The 19301-nt window shown below is 45.2% G+C and overlaps 1 protein-coding gene across 3 annotated transcripts in view; it reads left to right on the top strand.

The window, feature by feature from the left end:
- The window catches only part of EPB41L4B (erythrocyte membrane protein band 4.1 like 4B), a 1243532-nt gene that overhangs the window by 182616 nt on the left and 1041615 nt on the right, over positions 1-19301 (top strand). For all 3 annotated transcript variants that reach the window (XM_077269579.1, XM_077269578.1, XM_077269580.1), the window contains 2 exons: positions 94-136; positions 3205-3283. In XM_077269579.1, the coding sequence (XP_077125694.1) occupies positions 94-136; positions 3205-3283 (122 nt within the window). The remainder of the gene's footprint in view (positions 1-93; positions 137-3204; positions 3284-19301) is intronic.

Raw genomic sequence — 19301 nt, forward strand, 5'->3', positions numbered from 1 at the left:
CCACAAACTTGAGTAAGTATATTGATATAATGTTATATAGTGGTATTCACACAGTTAACCGGAATGTTTTTTTTTTTTTCTCCCCAATTTTAGCATTGGCTGGATTATACAAAACCTATTAAAAAACAAATAAAAAGTAAGTACCGTTTGCATGACATATATACCAAATAATCTCACTTTAGGTTCTATTTAAGGGACCCCTGCAGGTTTTGTCTTATTTCCCCAATAATGTATGTGCAGTGTATGAATTCTAAGTCTTACCGGACGCTGTCTTCTGCCGTTTCCAGCACTGCTGCCGGCCTCTTCTCTTTCATGTGACCAGCCGACTCACACAGATTTACATTGAGAAAGTGACGTCCAGCCCACACATAAATGTTGTTTTGAGGCGGCTGGTCACCGCTGTGGTAGCATGATACAAAAGTGGACTGGACCGGAGCTTCAAGCGGCAGAAGCCAATGGCAGGTGTTTTAGCGCATACACTGAATTTATTTATTTATTATGCTTTGCTTATTTAGCGCTATCATATTCCACAGCGCTTCACATAAATTATCACTGTCCCCATTGAGGCTCACAATCTAGAATCCCTATCAGTATGTCTTTTGAGTCTGGGAGGAAACCGGAGAACCCGGAGGAAACCCACGCAAACACGGGGAGAACATACAAACTCCTTGCAGATGTTGTCCTTGGTGGGATTCTTTACTGATGGCAACTTATGTACATACAGATATATAGAGGTAATTTGCAGGTGAATAATGGTTAAATCCTGTCTGGCAGGCTTACTGGAGCAGCCATTACAGGGGAAAAATGAAGTTTGGGGGCGGTGCAGGAAGCTCTTAGTCACCACTCACTGCATAATGAGCATAGTGTCATCACTACCCGACACATGGATTGGCTACACAAATTACACACGGCACTCGAGGCTCCTGGGTGGTGCTCAAGTAGGGTTTCCAGCCCGTCAATGAATAAATAATAAACTTGGCACTCAAAAGTTCTTTTTGCAAGATGAAAAATAAGTTTTTTCGTTTATTGGTGCAACCAGTTCACTAATTGATGATATTTAAACGTTTTCGGTCACAAGACCTTCATCAGAAACATCTTCCGGTCTTACCGGCTTCACAGCGTTCCCTGGACCTGGATCAATCAGCGCAAGTTCTCTACAGCGGTATTCCTGCCTCGCCAGTGCGCCCTACCTAATAGTCTTCCCAGGAGTCTCCAGGTCTAATTGCCCGGTAACATTTGTGTGCAGGCCACTTGGGCCTATACATTTCTGCTGCCCTGCTTCCAGTTTCATATATGATGTTTCTGATGAAGGTCTTGTGACCGAAAACGTTTAAATATCATCAATTAGTGAACTGGTTGCACCAATAAACGAAAAAACTTATTTTTCATCTTGCAAAAAGAACTTTTGAGTGCCAAATTTATTATTTATACATGGATTGGCTGCCCGCTCTTCAGTGTGATCACAAGGCAGGCTGTCATTCAATGTGGCCGGGCAGCACTCTCGCTGTGTAATGAGCAATGACTGTAACCGCTCCCTTCACTACCCCGATCACTGGTGGCAAGCGCCTGCAGCGAGAATAGTGCTTAAAGGGAACCTGTCACAGGTTCCCTTTAATTTTCTCCCAATAGCCGCTGCTCCAGGAAGCCTGCCAGTCATGTTTTAAACGCCATTTACCTGAAGATTACTATGTAGCTATAAGTAACTAGCGGTTCTGAAGGTGACTGGTTCCCTTTTAAAGAGACTGCCTGAATTAGGGCACATGCATAGGACAGTGTGCTGCAGCTATATCAGGGGCCATCCAAGTGTGGTGTATACAGTAAATGAATTTTGTATTTTTTTTATGCAATAGCTGAAGCGGTCATACTCCCTTGTTGCCTCTCGTGTAGGCCTTGCAATGGCATGTCTGATGTCAATGTGAGATTGACTCACAAGTATTTGTGGATGTAATTTCTGTAATTATAGTTTAGCGAGATATCACACGCTGATCTCGGTGAGATATGATTGTGTAATGTAGTCATTAAAAGTGAAACCTCTTGCCTGATCACATCTGCAGTGGATTAAACCGACCAATGCAAACTGTATTCTGGATTGTGTTCATGTAAAGCATGATATGGCGACTAGTTGTCCTCAGCAACACAAGATCCCAATGTTTCCCTTTCAGTTGTGATCAGCTCCTCATTCCATAAGCTGAAACCATGTAAACAAGTCTGGATTTTAAAAAGAATCTGTCACCTGGTTTTGCTGCACCCTCTGAGAGCAGCATGATGTAATGGCAGGGACCTTGATTCCATCAATAAACTTTTCTGCTGCCTGCCCTAATTTTGACAAAAATGACTCTTATCTGCTTCAGATCTGCCAGTTTTCTGAATACTGAGCTCTGTATAACCTCACCCACACCACTGATCAGTAGCTTTCTGTGTGCACTGTGCATAGGTAGTAAGCTACCAATCAGTGGTGCAGACGGGGTTATACAGAGCTCAACATTAAGAGAATAGGTAGATTTTAAACAGCGTTTTTATAAAAACTGCAGCAATCGTCCCAGTCAGCGACATATTAGGCTTCTTTCACACTAGCGTCGTACTCGACCCGTCGCAGAGCGTCGGGCCGACGTACCGACGCTAGCGTTGTTTGCGCCGCACAACAGGGGCAGCGGATGCTGTTTTTCCACGCATCCGCTGCCCCATTGTGAGGTGCGGGGAGGTGGGGGCGGAGTTCCGGCCGCGCATGCGCGGTCGGAAATGGCGGTCCGTCGGCCGCAAAAAACGTTACATGTAACGTTTTTTGCAGCCGACGGTCCGCCACAACACGGCGCAACCGTCGCACGACGGTTTCGACGTGTGGCAAAGCGTCGCAATGTGACGCTAATGCTAATCAATGGTGAAAAAACGCATCCTGCAAGCACTTTTGCAGGATGCGTTTTTGCAACCAAACGACGCATAGCGACGTGCAGTGCATGACGCTAGTGTGAAAGAAGCCTTACTGGAATCAGGGTCTCTGTGTCTACATTATGCTGCTCTTAGAATAGCTGGAAAAATATGATGATAGATCCCTTTTAAGATGATGTACCAGTCACATGACTACTTTTTAGTAGTATGGTTAGTTGATGACCACATCCACCATTAGAGACTGCATATGAAATCCTTTGTCTTAAACTATTATGCACTGTAATCATTTTTTTTACCACGCTCTTGTATTTTTAACAGTTGGCCCTCCGTATACGTTGCACTTTCGAATTAAATATTATTCCTCAGAACCAAACAATCTACATGAAGAGTTTACAAGGTATGTTTTGTGTGCATGTACGATGGAGGGTGGCATAGCATTGTACTACTGTCACAGTTTTAATAAGATTCAAATATATTCCAATCACTGACTAATGACACATGTTTACCTCATGCTATCTTCACATTTATTTCATTGAGAACTTTCCCCGTACAAGCCATACACCAAACCTGTCCAGTGGTGCCCGATGGGATGAAGCTGTTTTGTTTTTCTGTTCTTTATAACTTGTATAGAATGTAAGCCATATTTTCAGTACCACTGCACTCAGGCCACTATTATGCCATAGGTCTGCTCAAATGATGTTTTGTTTTTGTTTGTTTTTTTACACTGAATGTCCATGTTAAAAAAATCGCAGCATGCACTAGTCTTTATCCTATTTCAGATAAGACTCGCCTACTCAACGTGGTCCCAAATAAATCATCTTTGTAGAATCCAAGTATTATGCATACAAAGTCATTAACATAGATAACTGTATTTGGTATTGTAAATTTTATTAACTGCTGATGTATAAAAAGGATGCCATATGGATGTTTTAAAAATAAATATACGGATCACAATATAGATACAAGATTTTTTTATACTCGTGTGAATTTACGCTGTAGTATAGCTTAGCCTTAGGCTATATAGTCAGTGGCATATATTGCAGCCTAATGTTAGAGGTATATGTCCGGAAATACTCTGCACATAAACTATGCTTACAAATATTGGACAATTTGCAGTTTTGTTGATTAATTTTATTATTGAACAACTACAGTGCTGTCGGTCATTAAAAAAGGTTAATAAACCTGAATATTTAAATAAGTAACAGTGAGGTTTTGTCTTTCTTAGGCCAGTGTCACACTTACAACTGCAATGCGAGAAACTCGCGCAAGTCTTTCGCTTTAATACCCGGCACTGCCGCTGGCACTCTGGATCGGAGTGTGCGGCTGCAAGTATTTCTATGCCCTGAATGCTCCGGTCCAAACCGCCGGCGGCAGTGCCGGGTATTGAGGCGAGACTTGCGTGAGTTTCTCGCATTGCAGTTGCAAGTGTGACACCGGCCTTAGGGGAACATCTGTGCATAATTATTGGGCAAATGTTAGTGTACGTAATTATTATGTAACTGAATGAAAAACGGACATTTTCTCATCTGAATTGTCTGTTTTCATCTGTAAAAGTGATAATAATAACCAAACAATTAAAAATGTAGAAAAATTATCTTAGACATTAATAAAAACACCAACAATCAAAGAAGAGAAAACTAGCACTGCTGCAGCTCACTTACCCCTCGTGTGTTGAAGTTGTCCATTACGCTGTTGCTCCATTGCCTCTGAAAAACGGCCACTTGGGTGCTGCATCCATTAAAGTAGTAAATTTCAAAGCCAAAATAAGAGGATGATGATGCGCACTCACTCCTGGGTCCAGTGCAATATATTCTTTATTGGAACATCAAAAACATGACAAGCGGGCGGGAGAAAACGTGCAAAAGGAGAGGATGACAGCTGTTTCGCGCAAAACTGCGCTTCTACGGGTCCCAATGGTGAACGAAATGGAGTCCCCCGTTTAGTTAATCATGTGAGGCAACATCATATGGGCAATGTCCAAACACTCCGCTTTGCCAGTATTGCAAGGGTGCACTCACCACAACAGGGAGGTAACCTGAACCAGCTCCTCTAGAGGGGGGCTGTAGGAACGGAGTTAACGAAAGCCCCCCATGACTGCGTTGCCAAGGGAACGCAGGGGAGCAATTTTTAAATAATAATGCAGGGAGAGGTGATTGGTTTAGGGGATGGGGGAGGAGTAGGGGGGTGGCTAGAGTTATGGGGCGGGCTATAGGAAAGTGCGGGAAAGGGGGCCATTATTGTTAGATATCTGACCTGTGAAGAAGTGCAGGATGGCCTCCGTCGATGAGATACTCGGGCAGCTGCGGGAGATGGCAAGGTCGCGGCGTGGAGGCTGGCTGGAGGACCAGCTGGCGTCGTTACTGGGCAGTCCGGGTGCCCAGGGGACCAGATCCAGGAGGACCCGTCCCTCGGAGCGCCTGTCACCGGAGCTGGGACGGCGCGGCAACCGCCGGCCACGGAGCCCCTCTCGGGACCCTGCGGAGGGTGCGGGCCGGCGGTCACCTACCCTCCCCGGCCCGCCCTCCGGCAGGAATCCACAGGCCGGCGCTGCTGGCGCTGGACGTCGGACGGGAGCAGCGGCGGCGTAGGCCCAGAGGGATACACACGCCGCACCGGAAGTGACTGCAGGAGTTCCGGGTTGTGGATCCAGCATGGCGGCGCCCAGCAGGAGCGGTACCCGGCGTGCAGCGGCGGTGTCTGCAGCGCCGGCGGCGTCACCGGCGACAAGAAGTAGAGGGCAAGGAGCGGCGGCGGGGCAAGTGAGGACCAGCGGAGCGGCGGAGGGTACCTCCGGGTTGGAACCCCCCCGGGGGCCCGGCAGGGGCGGCGCGACGAGAGGCAGAGTAACGGGCAGGCGCACCTCAACACCACAGCCTGGCCCAGCACGGCGGGGGCGAACATTGGCAGCGGCTGGGGCTCGTGGCAGAAGATAGCAAGAAGATAGGTCAGGAGTCGGGCTGGCGGCCGCTAGGTCCAGGTCACCCAGAAGGTCCAGGGAGAGTTCCAGTTCGCCTGCTCCGGTCCCCCCTGGTGACGAGGAGGCCAGGGGCGTGGGCCTGGAGCAACACAGCGGCGCGGAGGATTCCGGTTCCAGGAGCGGCCCGCGGGAGTTCGGTGATCGCACGGCTGGCGGGGACGCAGCACCCGCGCAGCTTAGTGAGTATGAGAATAATTCTGTTGTGGGGGGGGATAGTGGTGCTCGGGCTGGGGATAGTTGGTATGGGGGGGTTGCTTTGGCAGGGAGTGGGGGGCCTAGCACCGGGGAGGTCCCGGGGGTCAGGGAACTCTTGGCGGGTATGTCCCAGATTTTGAGGAGATTGGACGGGGAGGGCCGGGATAGTGTGCGGTCGCCCACGTTAGGTGCTTGGTTGCCGGCTTCAGGTACGGGTTCGGGAGTGGTAGTCGGATCTGGTAGGGATAGTGAGCAGGTGTCGGCGGCAGGGGTGTCGGTACAGACCGACAAGGATAAAGGAGACAGGATTAAGTTGGATGATAGAGCCAAGGGGGAGGTTTACGTGTGTTTTGAGGGGCCATTGGGGGCCCATTTAAAGAAAGAGGTGAAAGAGAAAATATGGAAAGACTAATACATAGAGATTTTCTCCCTGTTGCCCCTGGAGAAGTTCAATCTGGATAAGGGTAAGAAGGAGGACAGCAAGAAGGAGGAGGAGGAGAAGAGGCGTTGGCGATTGATACCGCAGACGTTTGCGAATTGGCAACAGGCCTTTTTCATTTTGGCAGGTGTTATAGGCGAAAAGTTTCCGGAGAATTGTGCAGGTTTGTTCTGCTATGTTGATGCGATAGGGGAAGCATACAGGGCGTACGGAGGCCAGGCGTGGTTACGCTATGACGAGCAGTTCCGACAAAGGAAGGCGATTAGACCCGAGATAAAATGGGAGCAAAAAGACATAGGTTTGTGGTTAAAGGTGATGGCTCCGACGTGGTTTGGGCAGTCCTTTCATGGGGGAGGAGGGAGTAGCGGTCAGCAGTCAGGGCAAGGAAGTGGGGGACAGGAGTCACAAGGGGTTAAGGACAAAACAGGGACGTGTTGGCAGTTTAATGACGGCCAATGCAAATACGGCAGTACATGCAAGTTCAAGCATGTCTGCTCCCACTGTGGGGGGGCCTCACATGGCGTGGCCAAGTGTTTTAAAAAAAAGAGGCAAACCAGCAGTGGGAGGTGGTCATGGGGGTGACTCCGGTGAAGGTTCAAAAGATGGCCCCTTATCTAAGTAGGTATCCGGATAGAGAAAAGGCTACGTTGTTGTGGGATGGTTTTTCGGAGGGTTTTAGGATTCCTCATCCGTCTCATGTTATCCCCTTTTCAAAAAAGAATTTGAGGTCGGCTAACCTTAAGGCAGATGTGGTTACGGCTAAGTTGGCGAAGGAAGTTGAGTTAGGGCGCATGGCGGGTCCGTTTAGCGATTTACCTGTGGAGGGGGTGGTTGTTTCGCCTCTGGGGGTTGTTCCAAAGAAAGAGCCTAATAAGTTTCGCCTTATTCAGCATCTGTCTTATCCAAAGGGCCAGTCAGTTAATGACGGGATAGCGGAGGAGCTTTGCTCTGTGGTTTATACCTCCTTTGATGCTGCGGTGCAGTGGGTTCGGAGGTATGGCAAGGGTGCACTAATGGCTAAGACCGATGTTGAGTCGGCTTTCCGTCTACTTCCAGTTCATCCCGACAGTATCCCGCTGTTAGGGTGTTTTTGGAACGGGGGGTTTTATTTGGATAGGTGTTTGCCTATGGGTTGTTCAATTTCTTGCTCGCTGTTTGAAGCTTTTAGTACTTTTTTGGAGTGGGTTGTTCGGGATGTTTCTCAGGTTCCGTCTGTTATTCATTATTTAGACGATTTTTTGTTTGTGGGCCCCGCGGATTCTTTGTTGTGCGGTAATCTGTTGGCCGCGATGGAGTGGGTGGCAGGACACTTTGGCGTCCCCTTAGCACGTGATAAAACAGAGGGACCTGTTACGGTGTTGAGTTTTTTAGGCATTCTCATTGACTCGGAGAAGATGGAGTGTCGCTTGCCTGAGGAGAAGTTGTTGGCTTTAAAGCAAGAGGTGTTGAGATGCGAGAAGTTGCGCAAGGTTACGTTGAAAGAACTTCAGTCTCTGTTGGGGCGGTTGAACTTTGCGTGCCGTATTATGCCGATGGGCAGGATATTTTGCAGGAGATTATCAAGGGCTACGGCTGGAGTGCGTTCAGCACATCATTTTGTACGCTTGAACAAAGAGCACAGAGAGGATTTGGCGGTATGGAGGCGTTTCCTGGAAAACTACAACGGTAGGGCCCTGATTCAACGGGAGGATTTGAACGCTTTTGATTGTGAAATTTTTACAGATGCGGCTGGTAGTGTCGGATACGGGGCTTATTGTGCCGGAAAGTGGAGTGTTGGGGAATGGCCTGATTGGTGGCGCGAAGCGGGTTTTACAAAAAATTTGGCGTTGTTGGAGCTGTTTCCAATTGTTTTTTCGGTGTTCATTTGGGGCAGTATTTTTAAGGACAGGCGGATACGTTTTCATTGCGACAATTCGAGTGTGGTGTCAGTGATAAATAGTCTGTCGTCATCATCTCCTCCGGTAATTAAATTGGTTAGGGAGTTAGTTTTGCGGTGCTTGGAGTTGAATGCATGGATTTCGGCTGTACATGTTCCCGGCATTCAAAATTCCATAGCCGATGCTCTGTCTCGTTTACAGTGGGAACGTTTCCGGGAGTTGACTCCAGAAGCGGAAGATGCCGGAACGACATGCCCTTCTCATTTGTGGCAGATTGTTGCGGACGAGGAGGTCGGCTGATACAGTCTTCAGTGTCCGCAAGGACGTGGTCAGGTTATGAGGCGTCTTGGCATTTGTGGGTAGGGTGGTTGGAACAGTTGGGTTCAGTTGAATCGAATTATGACAGGGTGATGGCTATTTTGCTTTTGATTGGATCGGCGGAGGAATGGGGTTGGTCAGTGTCAAAATTGAACAAATTTATAGCTGGTGTTGCTTTTGGTTTTAGGCTCCAGGGTTCCGTCGATGTCACTAAGGATTTCTTGATTCGGCAGGCATTGAAAGGTTTTAGGAGGGGTTTTTCAACTTGCGATACTCGACGGCCCATATCTTTCGGGATGTTGGAGCGTCTGGGAGTAGCATTGGGGGAAGTTTGTAGTTCTGACTACGAGGCTGTTTTGTTTCGATTGGCGTTTTCGTTGGCCTTTTTTGGAGCGTTGAGAATAGGGGAGTTGGTTTCCCCTAGCAGGTTTGTGGCTGGGGGTTTGTTGGCGGAGGATATTGAATTTTGGTCAGGTGGGGTTGCCTTTTCGATCCGGCGGTCAAAGACTGATCAGTTTGGGAAAGGAAGACGTGTGGTGTTAGGAAAAGTGATTGGGGGGGGCGATGTGCCCCTTTCGGTGTTTGGAAGATTATTGGGGTTTGGGTCCAGATAGGTCTGGCCCACTTTTGCGGCACCGTCAGGGTGAATTTTTATCGCGGTTCCAGTTTATGGCGGTTTTGAGACAAGTGTTGACAATTTTAGGCCTGGATCCCTTGTCATTCGGGACGCATTCATTTCGAATTGGGGCAGCATCTGAGGCGGCTGGTTTGGGGCTGGGTCCGGAGGTTATTCGTCGTATTGGTAGGTGGTCGTCGAATCGTTATTTATCTTATGTGCGGAATTGATTCTGTGGGGGTATTAATTATCGTTGTGTTTTGCAGGTCGGACCCCACTTCTGGCGTGGATTTTCGGACATTCTTTTGTGCATTGGGGGGCGATTCGTGCCGATGTTAGACAAGATGGTAGGCAATTGGGATTTCAGAGGGCGGTGGTGGTGGTCCGATGGTTGGGTTTTCGGGGCATGTCGTGGCGAGGGTTTTTGTCCGAGTTTTCCAGATCGGTTAGTTTGGATCGTTCCCCGGATATTGTAGTGGTACATTTGGGTGGTAATGATTTGGGTTCTAAGCCGGTGAGAGAATTATTTCGGGATATACGGTATGATTTTTTACGTTTGTGGGTATCCTTCCCAGGAATGGTTACAGTGTGGTCCGACATAGTGCCCAGGAAAACGTGGAGGGCGGTACGCTCTATGAAGGGTATCAATAGGGCCCGGGTTAAGTAAAACAGGGCTGTGGCGAGTTTTGTTTCTCGCAATGGGGGGGTGGCGGTTCGCCACTTTGAGTTGGAAGCTGGTGTTGGAAATTATTGGAGGAGTGATGGCGTTCATTTGAACGATATTGGTCTGGATTTCTGGTTGCTGGCAATTCGAGGGGGTTGAGAGGGCCATGGCGGTGGTGGGGCACTCGCGAGCCTGAGGTGTTCAGTGCTGCTCGTGGTTGGCGGGGGGCGGGGTTCTTGGAGTTGGTTTCATGGGGTTGATCTGGCTTTGGTTTACTGGCTCTGGACGGGGATTTTACCTCGGGAGCTTTGGGGTTGGTTTGCCCGGTAAACGGGTTACATGGTGCCCTCGAGCTGGTGGTTACGGCTGAGGGTAAAGAAGGGTTTTCATGTTGGTTTTGGGCTTTTGCCTATTAGGTGCCAGATTTATTAGCTCCAAGAACCCTCCCCTCAAGGTTTATGCAAATGTATAAATGGTTGTTTATGTTTGTTTAATAAAATGACCGCTGTGGCCAAATTATCCAAAAAGAAATAATTGTCGTGTTTTAATTTTGGGGGGTATTAATAGTTACGGGGTATAGGGATCAGGGGGTAGGAGAGAGGCCTGGTATCTCGGAGGTCCCATCTTGGAATGCGCAGTCATGAGACATGAAGCTAGGTGGATATTGCGCACATGCGCAACAGGGCCAATGGGCCTGAATGAAAGAATAGACATGTCGGTTTTCCTATAGAGTGTCCTCGCAGCAACATGATGATTTAAAACCCTTATCATTTGAATATTTCCTTGTGTTTCTTAGGCTCTTGGTAACTATTTATACATCACAAGTTTTTTAAATAATTGTTTATATGTAATTTTAACCTGTTTAGCAAGAAACGTGAATACATTAACAAACAGGTGTTTTGTATCACCTATGACGTACGCTAAGGGGAGGTCACAATGGTCTGGATCTAACTATATATCCTACCTCCTTCTTTTGTTCGCCATTGGGACCTGTAGAAGCGCAGTTTTGCGCGAAACAGCTGTCGTCCTCTCCTTTTGCACGTTTTCTCCCGCCCGCTTGTCATGTTTTTGATGTTCCAATAAAGAATATATTGCACTGGACCCAGGAGTGCGCATCATCATCCTCTTATTTTGGCATTAAAAAAAACAGTCGCCAATATAGCTCCCCCTTCATTTCAATAACATTCATAAGTCTTCCTTTCATAGTCTGATCTGTCAGTTTCTTAATCTGTTGACAATCAAAGTTTTTGGGTAGCACCAACCACAGCCTCCAAGATCTCAATATAGTTTAGGCCAGGTGAGGAAAGGGCCATGTCATTATTCTTTCATCTTTAAGGCCTTTGCTGATAAGCCAAGCGGTTGAGTATTTTGAGTCATGTGATCGAGCACAGTTCTGCATAAAAATCATTGTTTTCTTGAAAGATGCAGACTTTTTCCTGTACCACCCCTTGAAGAAAGTGTTTTCTAAAAACTGGCAGTAGGTTTGGTAGTTGCGTCCATATTCGACCTGAAAAAGTCCAACTATCTCATTTTTAATAATACCAGCCCATAACACTCAGTGATTGACAAAATCACCTCCTCGGAGCACTAATTTCACATATCTATATACAACTATTGTTCATTCAGACTGCAATAAATACAATGGAGCTGAAGTGGAGCTGGGAGATATTTTCTTGGAACAACGGAAATAAATTCTTGAACTAATCCCAAGGATATCTCCTTTTTAATCCTAAAGACTATTACAAATATATCTTGTCCAAAGGGTGGAGCCCAGAAGATGTACAGTATACTGGGTCTTTTGAGGGAAAATATAGACATAGACTGTCCAATGGCTCTGGGCATCTCGAGGATTTTTTTTCAGGCACGTAAACTGCTGGCTTATCATTGATTAGATTTAAACCCTCCAGCCTGACCAGAATTGGAGTATAAGATGTATTTTCAAGGATATCATTAACACCCTACCTCCTCATCTCACCCTCCATCTGTTAGTGTCCTCCAAGGTTCAGTTCTAGGACCCCTGCTCTTCATCTGTAACTTCGGCCTGGGGCAGCTCATAGTCCCATGGCTTTCAATATCATCTCTATGCTGATACAAAGATCTACCTCTCTGAACCTGATATCACCTCCATAATGACTAGATTCCCACAATGTTTATCCTCTATTTCATCCTTCTTCTCGATTCTAAAACTTAGAGGTTGTCCACTGCTTCTACATTGATGGCCTATCCTTAGGATAGGTCATCAATGTCTGATCGGAAATTGACAAACAGAATTTATCATCTTTCCCCCATCTCACTCTATTTCCCCAACAGACTTATCCCTCAAAGTCAATGACTCCTCATTCTCCCCAGTAGCTTGCTGCCTTTGGGTAACCCCTGACTCTCTCCTTCAAACCACATATCCAACCCCTTTTCACCTCTTGGCGACTCCAACTCAAAAATATTTCCCAGATCCATGTATTCCTTCACCAAGAATCTACCAAAATAACTGCATTCCCTCATCTCCTGTCTTGACTACTGCAACTTCCTGATCTGTGGCCTCCCTTCTAACTCTCTCGCACCCCTCCAATCTATCCTAAACTCTTCTGCCTGACTAATCCACCTGTCCCTCTGCTATTACCCAGCCTCTCCTCTGTCAATCTCTTCACTGGGTCCCCATTGCCTAGAGACTCCAGTTCAAAACTCTAACCATGACATACGAAGCTATCTGTAACATGTCTCCTCCATACATATGTGACCTACTCTCCCAGTATTTACCTGCATGCAACCTCTGATCTTCACAAGATCTCCTTATCTACTCTCCTCTGATCTTCCCTTCCCTCAATCGCATGCAAGATTTCTCCCTTGTATCCCCTCTACTCTGGAACTTTCTAACACAACATATCAGACTCTCGCCTACTGTGGAAACCTTCAATAGGAACCTGAAGACCTACCTCTTCCGACAAGCCTACAACCTGCAGTAACCACCAATCCACCAAACCACTGCACAACCAGCTCTACCCTCACCTACTGTATCCTCACCCATCCCTTGTAGACTGTGAGCCCTCACGGGCAGGGTCATCTCTCCTCCTGTATTAGAAGAGAAACTGCATGTGTGAATGAGTCAATGTGGGGACCCTGGTTGGATACTCCCTATATGTCTTTTTACATACTGATAAGAGGGATCCTTTCTGTGAAAAGTATGAGGGGGATTTAATGTCATGCACATCAACTGTATTATATCTGAGATTACATTTCTCCTTCAAATTGTGCAGCTGAAGCAGGACACCTGGCTCAGCAGGTGGTCCAGCCTCATCAGCTTAAAAAAAACACACCCCCAGCAATTTAACTTGTACCATGGATCTCAGTACAGGATTACTCCTTGGGGTCCAAACTGTGTAACTGCTTCATTCTAATTTCCCAGATGAGGGTTTCATGATGATTTTTGAGAATATGAAGTTATGGCAGTTCTTACATGTACAATGGTTATATTTTTGATATCTCTGAAACAGGCTGAATGCCTGAAAGAGTCTCAATCCACTCTATCACCCCTGGGTGGGGAGATACACAGAACAGCTAGCAGAAGCCAGGTAGAAAAGCAGTGTTTTGTCTCCAAGCATAACAGGGGCCCAGCCGGATTACATGGCACCAAAACTGCTGCCCTATGACCTATGAGAAGTTATGATCCTTCATAGGATTTGGAGTTTTCTCTACAAAACCCCAGGGAAGGGGGGGATTAGTACCATCTCAGGAAAAGCGGAAAAGGAAGTGACTGACTAAGGGGTTCAATGTTTGTGTAAGGCCATGTGCTCTCTTTTTGTCCAAATCAACCATTAGGTTATTCACCCCTATAGGGATGATGAATACAAATGCTAAATTACCCAAAGGGTAATAGACCCTGTTTAATGGATTCATTAAAACATGACTTTTATTTTAAAAGTGGTAAATAGATTTAAAAGCACAATAGTGTGCCATTGTTATCTCCCTACTATTGATACCATTGATAATTTCTAAGATTTCTTTAGTTTACCGTGCAAACCTTTCCATTTACAATATTGTAATACACACACCATGACTGCAGTTCATGGATTAGAAGTAGCTCAATTGTCTCACTGTTTAGGGTATACATTGGTCTCTCTATTGATAGCTAAAATGCAGTCATATAGCCACCCCAACAACTACAACCGCCAAAAGGGCTTCCTTAGGGGACTGGAGCTATAGTGAATAAGGAAAATGTGGTATTGACCATTAAAAACCTTTGTTTAGGCATAATAGATTTATTGGAGGACAATAGTGAGTATCGAATCGGGCACTACACTTGAATAGACCAATCATATTCCGTAGCATTTACATAACCAATTAGATCACTATAAGTGACACCTTTGACTAGCTAGTCGGCAGGAAAAGGTGATGTCCAATAGTCTCTTTTGGCGCCATACAGCGATGAACATAACCACTGCATTACATTATGTAATAGGTTACTTACTTTCAAATTATGTGTCCATGGAAAAGTCATCCATGCGCATGCGCCCGAGATATCATCGTTTACATACTTTACTATTTGCTGTCAGTGTTAACCAATTGCCGCTCCCAACCTATTGGTACCAAATGGGTTCGCATCAAATGACACCATCCTGATAGGCATCCAGTTGCGTCAGGACACTGACGTCATAGAGCATGCGTATTTCCATTCTCCCTCTTTTTGTCCAGCTCACATGGCCAAACATCAAACCGGTAACTGACAAGATTCATCTGCTTATACTTTTTGTATTCCCTCCTGTATTTGCATTTCTGACCATTTGTATATGTAAACCATTAAGTATATAGTGTTTTGTCTAGTGTGCCCATAAGGTGATTACATTTATAATTTTAACCTTGGGCTGCACTTTTATCTCGATCCAATAAGCCACACATCCATGTTCTTGGTTTGACTTCAAATGCTACCGCGGCTAGTTTCTGGCCCGATATAATCCTGTTAGCAGACTGTGTTTATAGCTAAAGAGTAACACGTGGCAGTTCTTCGGGGCTGGCAAAGCTCTGTTTCACTGGTTAAAGTGCAAGGTGCCTCTCAGCCTGTGAGGGTTGTGAGCGATCGTTGTTACGCCGGTGGCTGTGTGGGCCACACTCTCTCACTCCTTGTGCCTCCCTGGGCCTTTATGGACAGGGGCTGTCTGTGTAAAACTGTGCTAAACTGACCTTGTGTGTCTTGCTCAGTGTCACATTGGTGAAAATGGGAAGACCGTACCATGTGATCCCTCTGACATAATAGTGACATCAGGTGGAGGTGTGGTTCATCACACTTTCTATTCTGAGTCCTCTTACAGTTAGGCCTTGAAATAAAGAGAAAAGAGGGAATAATTGAAATTAGAATCCTATGACAGAACAGTGAATGAGATTCAACTCTTGGTTAGATGGATATTGTCACTAGTGAAGTCACACATAGTCCAGGGTAACTCTGCTGCCCCATTAGTGAGTGGATCCCACGGGGATTTCATCTGAATCATGTATTTTGTAAAACCCCGATGTATAGATGAAAACCCCGATGTATAGCGCACAAAATAAATGTGAACTGATCCCAAATATTTTGTACCTTTTAAAATGCCACCAATCAACGCTTATAATAATAATCTTTATTTTTATATAGCGTTAACATATTCCGCAGCGCTTTACAGGTTGCACACATTATCATTGCTGTCCCCCGTTGGGGCTCACAATCTAAATTCCCCATCAGTATGTCTTTGGAATGTGGGAGAAAACCGGAGTACCCGGAGGAAACCCACGCAAACACAGAGAGAACATGCAAACTCTTTGCAGATGTTGTCCTTGGTGGGGTTTGAACCCAGGACTCCAGCGCTGCAAGGCTGCTGTGCTAACCACTGCGCCACCGTGCTGCCCTAACGCTTCTACTTAACCCACAGAAAACAAACCCCCACTCTGATCCATTATCTGCTAACAGAAATATAGGGGGTGTCCATGTTACTGGTAGTACAAAGGCTCTGGAAAAGTGACATGGCTTCCACCAAAAGAAATTAAGAGAAATCTGTGCTCACAAATCCAAATATCCCCTTCCTTCTAAGCTCAACATTGTGTCTAAGCCACAGTTAGTATTCACTTGTTTGGCATTACTGTAGTGAGGAGAGCCCACTAAATTTATAGGGTGCGTGGCTCTAGAAGCACGAGTTGGGAACAACATACGGACACTACAATGTCATATTTGCATCTTCATTCTGTAACATTCATTGCTGCTTGTTTCTTGAAAACACCTATGGAGTCCAAAATCATCAATACACCCATAGATGAATTTCCAGAAGGGTGTAATTTTAAAATTGAGGTCATTTGAGGGGGGTTTTGGTCTTCTGGCAACTACAGGCACTGCAAACAGTCTGCAAGCTATTCTAGGAAATTCTGCACTGCAAAGGTCAAATAGCGTGCCTTCCCTCTGGGGTCTTGAAGTGAAACCAAACAGTACAGTACATCTGCATGTGGGGTATTGCCATATTCACAAGAAATTGTGTCACAAATTGTGGTCACTTATACCCATTTCCCAAACATTTAAAATCTTGGGCTATAATAACATTTTAGTGGTAAAAATATAATTATTTTTTCTTCACCTCCCAATGGTATAACATTTAGTGAAACACGTGGTGTCAGTATGCTCACACACCACTAGATGATTTCATTAATAGGTGTAGTTTGTAAAAGAAGTAACTTATGGGGGGTCTGCGGTCCTGAGCTGACACCTCAAATTCTCTGTCATTGTGACATGGCAGCTGTAAATCTGCACTTCGATATGTGCTACTTTTGTTCTGAGATTTCCATTGTGCCTGAAAAGCAATTTCCGAATACATATATGGTGTATTGCCATACTCGGGGAAAAATTGCATAACTAATTTTGTGGACAATTTTCTCCTATTAGCCTTTTTGAAAATTTGGGGCTAAAACAACATTTTTGTGGAAAAAATGAAATTTTTCATTTTCACAGCCCAGTGTTAAACAATTCTGTGAAATACCAATGGGTTTAAAATGCTCACTTCACCCCTAGAAGAATTCTTAAATAGGTACAGTTTCCAAATTAGGGTCTTTTGTGGGGGTTTCTTCTGATATTGGCATCTCAGGAGCTCTGTCAATGTGACAGGGTTTCCACAATCTGTTCTAGAAAAACTTGTGCGCCATATGTTAAATGGTGCTCCTTCCCCCTTGAGCCATGCTGTGCGTACTCAGGAACAATTGCACAACAAATTATGTGGTCCATTTTCTCCTGTTACCTTTTGTGAACAATAAAAATTTGGGGCTAAAACATTTTTTTGGGGAAAAGAATGTAATTTTTAATTTTCATGGCTCAACATAAAATCTTATGATGCACCTGTGGGTTCAAAATGGGGTCAATTCTAGGGTTTTTCGGTGTTTAGGCACATCAGGCGCTCTGCAAATGCGATATGGCGTCTATCTATTCCAGCCAATTTTGCGTTTCAAAAAGTCAAATGGTGCTCCTTCACTTCCAAACACTGTCTTTCACTCAAATAGTACTTTTTCACCACATATGAGGTATCTACTGTATATACTCAGGGGAAATTTCACAACAAATTGTATGGTCCATGACTGCAGTATTTTAGAGGCTTCCCTCCAACTCTCCCTTTTAAACATCCCCCCCAGTGGCGTAGCTAGGGCTTTGCTTAAGGGGGGTGAAACTGGCCCCTAACCAGATAACCTTTATTACAACTGGGTGACACACCCTAATAGTGGATGTAGGAGAACCTCAGCAAATGATCGCGCTGTTACTGAAAATAATCTCTATATAAAAACCAACATGGATATTACCCCCATATGGTCAGTGGTAAATACCAGTCCTACGGAACATATAAGAGATTACTGCACAGTTCTAGATGGTGACTTACAGAGAATGTTATTTCTGATGCAATCGTTCACTTTTCCCATCTTTTCTATCTGGCCCAGGCCGAAATGACAACTTCTTCCAGCCAGGACTCGGCTGCAGAGATTACAACAAAGACACATTCACGTCTCATATTTTCAGCACTGTCCACATTTATCCCTAAACTGCACAAACTCCTTATCCTGCTGATACTCCAATGCTGAGGCGCCTCACCTACTGTGTGGTTCTCTGTGCCCTCTAAATTATAAAGCAACCCTCTAGAATATAGTAATGCCGGGTGCAAATGTCCTAGAAAACTGTGCCCACATTTTGTCCCCTAGAAAGTAATAATGCTCTGTGTGCCCCTTTGACAGTCACCGTAACCTGAGTTCCCCTATAACAATAAGTGCCTACTTTACATTTAATAATGTCTTGAGTCTCCCCCCATACAGATCCCCTATACACAGTATGATACTCTTATACACAGTATAATGCCACCTCACCGTATATATACTGACCTCTTATTAGTATAATGCACTATGTAGTATAATGCACTCCCCATAGGCAGACTCTATATAGTATAATACACTCCCCATAGGCAGACTCTATATAGTATAATGCATGCCCCATAGGCAGACTGTATATGGTATAATGCACTCCCCATAGGCAGACTCTATAGTATAATGCACTTCCCATAGGCAGACTCTATATAGTATAATGCACTCCCATAGGCAGACTCTATATAGTATAATTCACCCCCCATAGGCAGACTTTATATGGTATAATGCACCCCCATAGGCAGACTCTATATAGTATAATGCAGCCCCTCATAGGCAGACTATATGGAATAATGCAGCCCCCCCATACGCAGACTCTATATTGTATAAGGGCATGTGCACACATTGCGGATTCCATTGCAGATTTTTCTGTGCAGATTCTGCAGAATTACCTGCGGATTTTGTGCAGATTTTGTCTGCGTTTTTACACCTATGGATTCCTATAAAGAAATAGTTGTAAAACGCTGCAGAATCCGCACAAAGAATTGACATGCTGCGGAAAATAGACCGCTGCGTTTCTGCGCAGAATTTTCTTTTTTTTAAACCAGTTGTTTTTTTTATTAAGGAATTCAAAGAATATAAGTAACAAACAGTTACCAGTAAAAGAATACAAGCATAAAAAAAACCAAAACAGAGCAACAACAACAAGGAAGGGGGAGGGAAAATGAGCAGCTATACATCCCGTTACATATAAGATACAAGAAGCATTGAAACAGAATCTAACTGTTACTCGGAAATACACAATAATTCAAGATCTGACGAGAATCAGGGAGGTACTTCAACAATGTTATAAATAGAGGAAATCCACGGGTCCCACCAATTCAAAATCTTTATTTTTGTATTTAAATCGTGTGCTAGCATGAGCTCATATGCACAGTGTAAATTTAGGCGAGATATAGTTTCGGGAAGAGTAGGGAGAGTCGGAG

The sequence above is a fragment of the Ranitomeya variabilis genome, chromosome 6 (genome assembly GCF_051348905.1).
Source record: "Ranitomeya variabilis isolate aRanVar5 chromosome 6, aRanVar5.hap1, whole genome shotgun sequence".
NCBI classification, from domain to species: domain Eukaryota; kingdom Metazoa; phylum Chordata; class Amphibia; order Anura; family Dendrobatidae; genus Ranitomeya; species Ranitomeya variabilis.